The following is a 9277-nucleotide window of genomic DNA, read 5'->3' as shown; positions in this document are numbered from 1 at the left end:
TATCATGGTGATAAGGGGACTGATGGCAGAAATATTTGCTTTCAACAGAGGTGTAGGAAAAGGGTCGAAGGCACATGTGGAGGATCTCATCCCCCTGATGGTGTCTTCGACCTCATGTTGAGTAACTTCTGGGAAGCAGCAAAGCAGGATCGACATTACTGTTTACAATGACCACAAACCTCTAGTAGACATCTTCAAGAAGCCCCTAATGTCCACCCCCATGCGCATGCCTTCATCTTCAATGGTATGACATTATGGAGAAGTACAGGAGAGGTAAGGACATGGAGCTGCCAGGCACATTATCCAGGGCACAGCTTTCACAGAGCACACCAGAAATGACCGGCCTAGAGTGTGTTTCCATGCACATGGAAAGGGATACATATACTGGTACCCCCAAGTATGCATGAACACATGTTAAAGCTTATATATCAATCTCATCTAGGGATGACGAAGAGCAAGCAGTGGGCCTGTGAGGTGCTTTAGTGGCCAGGCATAAATACCGAAATGAAGGAATCAGTCAAAAACTGCAACAGATGTGCAGAACAAGCTGCTCCGACAGCCACTGTGACCAAGACACCATAGCTTCCATTCAAAGAAGTAGCATCAGATCGGTTCAGCAGACACAGTATTCCCACCACCCTGAGAATGGACAATGGCCCACAATACTCTTCCGAGGAGTTTAAAAACTTTTGAAAGAGTTACATTATCATACACAAAATGTATCATACACATACACTCAATTGGTAAAGCAGAGTGTGCCGTGCAGATAGTGAAGAAGCTTTGGTATAAGTCCCCAAACAAACACCTGGCACTGCTGGATTAGAGAACTACTTCATCTGGGTCAGTGAGCCTGTCACCAGCCCAACTGCTCATGGGCAGAAGACTATGGAGCAAGCTGCCCACTGCTTGAGCGCTGCTTAAACCTATGCATAGCGAAGCAGCACAACGCCCCACAGTCATACTTTGTGGTGTGTGGAAACAAGGAATATTGCCACAATATTCAGTACCTTCAAACAAGCACAGCAGCCACCAAACAGGCACCACACTGTGTGTAATGAGCCCTGGGTTAAGCAGCCAGAACCACCAGCAGAGGGGGATGCAGCCACCCCCGAACTGCCTTCCTCAGATCTCCCCACACGAATTATTTTACAGGTGCGATGGTTAGGTGTCCACAAACTTTTGGCCATATAGTGTAATTTGCATGGATTACTGCACTTTTATATATGCATTGTTTATATATGGATGATCAAGTTTAAAGTTTTTTTTTTTTTAGCATAATACCATCGTTTTATATTATTGCCATTAATTAAATAATATAAAAAAGCAAGCCAACGCAAACCCATAAATTAAGACAAATAAAACTAATCATATAATAATAACAAACGAAGTGATGCCGTATAAACCGAGGATGGGCTGGTCTGTCTGCGCATATACCCAAGTCGTATTTAAATACCTCAGCTGACGGAAGATTTGGCGCTCGCTTATGAGGGAAAGAATGTTTAAAGACTGGCATGATTTTCTTCAATGGATGAAAGCTGGCTTATAACGCTTTTTTTAACGCTGTACTCTTAAAATAATTTAAAAATAGCAGTCTCCCTGTATGACGTGCTTAGTGTCCATGGGTACAATGTAGATCTTTTTTTCTTTTTTCCATTTCCATGTCACAGCATTTTCTTGTCACCTCACATAACTGACATCTGATTCATCTTACCTGTAATTTGTCTCTAGATTTTGACCTTTGCATTTCTTCCTTTACTCTCATCATTCCTTACGTGACACAGCCTTCTATGCACTTGAACTTTTATGGGTGGCACTACATGCAAATGAGATGTGTCAGGAACATGCTTTGCACTTAATGTGTGCTCAACATATTCACACTAGTACGAAGAAAATCAGCGTTTCGTAAACGTTTGTAAATCCAGCTGAAATTTTTTTGTTTGGTTTGGTTTACGCAAACATTTACACACAACTTTACTAAAATTCTGATAAATGAGTCCCAATGTGTTTAATGTTTTTAATCCCCTTGATGGATTAAAATTTTATGAAGTCGTTTAATCTTACTATTCCTTTGTTTCCATCACATATTTGTAGAACTGGTTATCATCGTAATCCTCATTGGTCATATAAACACAGGCCCTGGGACCACGCCGAACATAAAACAAATTGTGATTGGACGATGTTATGAGTACATTACCCTGGTAAACCCTAGTTATAGGTGAGTTGTTGCATATGCAGACCCTTTGATCTGAATTGAATCTGTCTTTTTGTAAGAATTAAAAATCTAAAAATATTTGGAACAGAAACAGCAAAGTGCATAGCCTAGTACCTCTCTAGCAACAAATTGAGTGTTGGCCTATATACCGTATGTGTACACAGCTATAAATGTGAGGAGATATGGCACGAGTTTGAGGAAGCAGTGGTTCGGAGAACACCATGCAGTGTGAGAGTGAAAGACTATGAGAGAATGTTTCATGCTGCTCTTCAGACTCCTCCCTGTGACAAAGTAAGAATCTCCATTAGAAATGCCAAATCTTGTGTAGAGAGAATTGTCACGTCTGTTTCTGCAGCACTTGATGATCCTCAGCCCACAACCTCATCCCCTGGCCTGCAGTCAAGCTCCTATGGTCTTTCACAGTCACCTAATTACTAATGAAACTTGCCTCTTTTAAAACTACTCCCTTTAAATAACTTAATGTTACTTTTAGGTCTTGCCCCAGCATTGTTTCTTTGATGTTTCAAAACATTATCCTGACTTGTGACCATACTGTTTGTCCTTTTTCCTGCCTCACTTTTTTTTTTTTATCAGGTAGGTTTGTGAGAGAGGGAAACAAAACTTTTACACAGTAAAATATGTTACTATTATGTTGGTATACATCAACACAATTTTTTTAAAATTTTCTGATAATTCGCACTGATTTGCCAAAGTACTACTGAATATCCTTACTTTCTGTACACAACCATGGGTGGCTGGTATAAATAGGCCCATAATCATGACTGAATGCAGAAAGCATTTATTCAGCTTTCTGGTAATTTTACATTGACTTTTTTACTGTGAAACAATTGCTGTGATACAACAGCCCAAGACTGGCTTTATTTGATCCAAATAAATCTCAGATATCCTTGCTTAATGCAGAAAGCCATTGCTAGCCCTTTTGTGCAGAAAGTAAATCTTTGCTTTACTGCCTCTGCATCTCGCGTTGCATGGTTTGTCCCATTCTCCAGCTGATGTTAATGAACTCCTCTATCCATAATTCTCACTAAGAAATTAATTGTACATACAGCTTATTGCTCCATTCCTGCTGTGCTGTACCTTGGTTATGCTGGCTCATGGTCATCAAGTTTACTGTGAGAACCAACAGCTATACTGGTGTCCAGTTGTGGATAGCCTGGTTAACACTCAAATCACAACCTATAATTTATGCTGGGCTTCTCACTAGCTCATCCTTCTGTATTGAAAGTGGCTGCCTGGAATTACTGCTGTGCACTTACATTGATTATCATGGCCAGAAGATGCTTTCACTGGATATTCACTGCAATGTCCTCTTGAACATATGAATAGCACACAAATACAAGATCCAGCTTACTCAACTCTATTCTGTTTACTTTTAATCTTCTTATTTAGCCTTGCTTTCATTGTCTTGCAGTGTTTCACTAAGGGACTTTGTTTTCCATGGTCATAGCCTTCTTTTTTTTACACACCTCTCTGCAGAATCTGGCTTTTGCTAGATGCATTCGTATCATAGATTTAAATACTCCAATCATAACTAATGTTTGCCAATAAGACCCAAAAGAATAACACTACAAATATTCACGTTATTTATCAGTGAGCGAGTTAGTGATTAGCCAGTGAGTTACTGATTAACAGAGTGCCATTGTGCATTTTACCTTGGGTCTAACTATGTATCATGGGTGTAACCTTGCACCAAACTCTTTTCTGATTGGTCAATGAGGTGCAATAGCTGCAGAAAGATTAAAATATTTTTAAGCTGTGGGTGCCACTAGGGCAAAGCTTGTGCGCAAGTTTCAACAGCAGTGCCATTTGGGATAACTCATGCATTTTGCTGCCTGCCACATGATTTACATTGAGATTAATTCAGTTTTCTGCTGCTATGTTCAGTGCAGATTAAATACAGACTGTGTCCAAATTAAGGTGTGTCAACTGCTAGGCATGGGAAAATTCTGACTTTACTTTAGTGATTATCTGCTACAGTAAATTTATAGTATTTAGTGTAGCTTCACAGATGTCAAGTTAATGATTAGCACTTCTTCTCTTGCCATAAGCACTGGTGTTAAAGCTCTGTTTCAGGTTATTACTATTTCAGATTATAAACTGTATGGGATGCCCTCAGCAGACAGAAAAGTAGCAGGACAGCTACTTTTCTGCAGGTAGTAGGAAGAAGCTATAGTCAATTGGTTTCACAAACAGATATTGTGGGAATGTTTGTTCTTGACAGAAAAAACATTCCCACAATATCTGTTTGTGAAACCAATTGACTATAGCTTCTTCCTATTCTTTCTTCAGGAATGACACAAAAGGAGTCACTCAAATTTAGTGTGTTATTTGTTGGTTTATTTGAAAAAAGGTCTATTATCTAACATACGGACCATCAGCCAACTTCAATTACTACTGCCTTCAGCTTTCCAAGCCATCAGTGGTGTATGGTTGCTATTTAGAGGAAACACAGCATGAACCCCATAGTGCTTTACAGACCTGAAACACCCATATTCTAGAATGACTGCATTACCCCTATTCAATATCTAAAAGCTGCTGTTCTGGAGCAAGACACGAGAGCTGATGCAGAGCTATCTAGCTGTCACAGGAAGCTTTTGGACCTTGGAGGATACACTGGTGGGATTCATGTTCAAGGACCTCATCTGGTGTGGTCAGCAGGAAAGAGACAGAGGTACAGCAATAGAAGGTGTTTATTTTATTAAAATCTTATTAATAAATACATTTTAAAAATTAATTGCAACAAATTGCAAAGGTCTGTCTTTTCCATTTTTCTTCTTTTTTCTTTTTATTTACACAACCTCTGTCTTCCCATAGGCTTTGATTTTCATTCTTGTCCAGAATGGTCAACGTGTGTGAGCCATCCTGTGTACTCACTGTGGAAACGAGCATCACAAAATGTAAATTTTGTCCAGTAACTTTGTCCCATGTTGAATATTCATCTGGTCTCAACCCATAACCTAACAGAAGAGTCAAAACTGTTTTTCTCAAGCTATTCAATATTTGAAAAGGATAGAGCCAAAGTGGATAGATTACATAAGGTCACTATAAACAAAAAGAAAATTTCTACATCTTGAGTATCAGGATTATACACTATATGGCCAAATGTATGTAGACACTTTACCATCCATCCATATGTGCATGTTGAACATCCCATTCCAAAACCATGGGCATTAATATTGAGTTGGTCCCCCATTGCTGCTATAGTAACCTCCACGTATTTGGGAGGGCTTTCTATTAATTAAAAGCATGTACAATTATGTACATAATCAGGACATGTGAAACAACCAGGTGTAAAATGGGTCTTAGTCAGTAGATCTAATTAAATTTCATTCCGCTCACTTTGAAGAAGGTGTACACTTTGTCATACTTATACTTAAATATTGTATACTTAGATTCTGAATCAGTTTTGTCCTCTTGGTTGTGTAACTGAATGGTCACATTATTTGTTTTTACAGTTTGCTGCAGCAGCCTGTGGAAATATTACAGTGCTCTTAAATGGATCCATTGAAAATGCATTCAACAGGAACAGGTCAGAAATAGTAATAATGTTAATATATTTTACAAATACATACACTATTGTTAATTTGTTTATATATTTCCATTCTTATTAACTGTCATAAATTTATTGTTGAGATTATGTTACATATTTTGCAGCAAGACTGTACAGTATATGGCCAGTAATATACTGTATACGATGGTCCTTATAAATGTGAGAATGTAAATGGAATGAATGAATGAATGAATGAAGAGATGGACTAACAAATAAAGATGGTGTTAACTGAATAGGTCCTATTACATAAACTATGGTAGCAGTAAAAAATTTTGCACTTCAGATTGTAATGATAGTTTTCCTTGTTTTGTGGCTTTATTTCCTCTAGCATGTTTGGGAGTGTGGAGCTGGACAATCTGAACCCCAGGATGGTGTCCCATGTCCACATTAAAGTTGTTCCGAACTCCGAAGGCCCATTTCTGTAAGAGACAATGAAAAAAAGTAGCCTGGATACAAAGCTATGTAATCTATTTTCATGCTCCATTTAGTCAGATCTCTCCCTGTCTTCGTGAAGAGGTGCACATCATTTGTTACAAGCTATGTGCAGTAGGCTATGTTTGACATCCTGCAGTAGGCTGTATTTCCCTTTTTGTTTGCTGTATAAGATACATTACTTTTTTCAGTAAGTTGCATGTGAGCTCCACAAGGGGAGTTATTAACAGAAGCTGCTCTGATTAAATGGTCATTACTTAGAATTCTTTAGATTAAACTGAGAATTTCAGTTGTGTGTTGAGATCTGAATTCACATTTCTGAAGTTAACAAATTCTTTATGTTTCTAGAGAGTCCTGTTCCAAGGGTTCTGTTCTCAGACTGATAGGTGTTCTGCAGACCCGAGGGTTCCACTGGTCCTGCACAGACAGCGGTGTGTATTTATATCGACAACCAACCATTGTATCTATCATTGTTTCTGTGAGTAACCAATAAATTGTATATTTATGTAGCCCAGTTAGGGTTATTACTAAGTACAGCAACACCTATTTACTTAGCCCTCTATGGGACTAATCATGAAATCACAGCTGGAAAAAATAAATTACCTTATATTTTAAGTGTATTTAAGGCTAAAATGATTTTCCTAAATTTGTTTTCTACATTTGACCTTTGACCTTTTTTTTAGGGTGCCATCATTTATAACTGACTTTGTCCCATTAGGGTAAATGCTTTTTGGCAAATTGTCTGAAACTTCACACACATTCAAATGCATTTTCACTGTCTAGAAATTAGTGAAACAATGTCATTCTATTTTGTTTTGTGCTACAATAATTGATTTGGAACTCATGTGAAAATCAACAAGACAATTCTTTTTGGAGGTGAAACACATAACTCAAGTTTTACCTGTGCAGTCATTATTTTTGCAGCATCCCTGCTTGTCAGTGTAGTGAAGCCAATGATCAATGGCACCTTTCCTGAACTCCAGTTGTGGTATGGATTCTCTTCTTTGTTTCTTCTTTGACACTGACTCTCCAGAGCTAGGTTGGCCACTTTTCACTTTGCCTGTGCCTCGCATACAGAGGACATCTGTAGCTGCTGTTTTGAACTCACTTAAGCTGAGTTCCTCACTTTGTTGAGGACAAGAATCATTGTCTGCTGTACCGTAGTACAGCAGCCATGCATTTACACACAGTACATCTAAGATGTGAAAGAAAATGCGAATGTATCATTTCTGTGATCGAATATTTGTTCGGTATGATGCAAGCAAGGAGTGCATCAGATCAACACCTCCCATGTTTTTATTATACATCATGACAGATGATGGACATTTCACATTGATGATCTGATTTGTCCACCTGTCCCAGCTTTGCAAAGTAGAAGCTGGGTAGGCTCTAGTGAATGTGCTCAGTGGCTGTCTTGCCATTTGCTGGTGATTATTTGCACATTTTCACATATGGCTACCTTCTCATCAAAAGTGCCCCATCCAACCTTTTTCATTTCCTTATCGGTTTTCAGTGTGCACCCTTTCAATCTGTTGGTTCTCACTGTGCCAAGGCAGTAGATCCCTCTCTTTGCCATTTCAAAGTGTACACCTTCTTCAAAGTGGGCGGAATGAAGGCCTATACCTGTGAACCAATTGTCATGGTACAGCTTGACATTCTGATGTGGGGGTATGATGGATGCCAGATGTAGGACTATGTTGCTGCTGGCTCCCAGGTCAGGCATCCCGCTGACTGGTAGTATCCTGCCTTTCGAGTCACAAAGCATGTTCACGTTGTACCCCCACTTATGGGGCTTGCTGGGGATATACTGCTTCAATCGACTTTTTCCTTTTTATGGAATTATTCGCTCATCAATTGAGGAAAGGTCTTATTTTGAAGAGCGGATCTCGTTTTGGATCATCACTGCTGAGGTCTAAAGTGTTGTCATTGAAGTGGAGGTTGCTCTTGATTTGTTCCCATCTTTTCATTGGTATTATATCAGCTATCTTGTCAATGTGTGTGTGTGTGTGTGGGTCTGCCAGCACATGCGTGTTGCAGGAACTTTTTAAAGCAGTCCCAATGAACTGTTCAATTTCTTTGTCAGGTTGTGTACTGTATTCTGCCTTTTGGCCACCAGGTGGCAACTCTGAGGACTTTCTATTAGGCCTGTCACCCAGTTAATGTGTCTCACCTGGTTCTTGTTTAGCCTGTGTATTTTAGTTGCCTTTCCTGTGTTAGTCTTTGTTCAGTCTTTGCTTTGCTCTTGCTGTATGTAAGTTTCTGTCTTGCCTTTTGTGAATTATTGAAATTTTTTGTGAGTTTTGGTATCTTTTGAGTGTTGTTTTTTTTTGAGAATTGTGACTAAAAATTTTTGCCTTGGAAATTTTTGGTTCTTATTGTTTTGATTCACTGCCATTGATAAAATGAAGAGCCTTGCTGAGAAACTTTGAAACTTTTTGTGAATGCCTTCAATTAAACTACTTAACTGTACTCTTGTGCCAGCCTCTACTTTTGGGTTCTCATTGTGTGTGTGGCTCAATCAGTAGATCATTGGATTTAGAATCTGGAAAACCAGGGTTCAATACCTTCTCCAAATGTGACATCTGTGCAATTCAGGGGTGAGTTAACCTCTTTTTGCACTGAGTAAAGATGTGTTTGCTGGATAATGTGTTTGAGACATTCCGAGGAAAACATTTACTGGAAGTAGGAACTTGGAGAATGTCTCTGCTGAGGCAAGACACATCTTCCTTGTTCCTTGTTGTATCTTACTTGTTGCTGGCTGCTCCTGGTTATTTTCTTCCTCACTGCCCTCACTCTCACTGCTGCTATCCTCCTGATCCTCAACTTGATCCTTTGTTACTATGACCTCATTGTCTGGTGCACTGTTGTCACTATCCTCACTACCTTCTGGAATAGGAATTATAGCAATATAATTACAATCATATATTTTTAAAATGGGATTTATTCATTTTCTAGTTTAAAATGAACTCACCATGGTGCCTTGAGCATGTGACCCAACATGTGCTAATGTCTCCTTCACTTACTTGTTGCAAAAAATGTGAAGTGCATGGCAAGTAACTTTT

General features: G+C 39.0%; 1 protein-coding gene across 1 annotated transcript; it reads left to right on the top strand.

Annotated features, from left to right (window-relative positions):
- The first annotated feature begins 254 nt into the window (after nt 1–254).
- On the top strand, nt 255–8536 carry LOC113532851 (ADP-ribosyl cyclase/cyclic ADP-ribose hydrolase 1). The gene is made up of 8 exons (XM_053227834.1): nt 255–387; nt 2092–2215; nt 2377–2503; nt 4766–4904; nt 5048–5130; nt 5689–5762; nt 6112–6204; nt 6564–8536. The coding sequence occupies exons 1-8, from the start codon at nt 255–257 to the stop codon at nt 6706–6708; spliced, it is 918 nt and encodes a 305-aa protein (XP_053083809.1). The 3' UTR covers nt 6709–8536.
- Nucleotides 8537–9277: the final 741 nt, after the last annotated feature.

Source organism: Pangasianodon hypophthalmus, chromosome 22 (assembly GCF_027358585.1).
Source record: "Pangasianodon hypophthalmus isolate fPanHyp1 chromosome 22, fPanHyp1.pri, whole genome shotgun sequence".
Lineage (NCBI taxonomy): Eukaryota > Metazoa > Chordata > Actinopteri > Siluriformes > Pangasiidae > Pangasianodon > Pangasianodon hypophthalmus.
The sequence above is the reverse complement of the archived record's forward strand: the minus strand, read 5'-3'. Positions and strand labels throughout refer to the sequence as shown.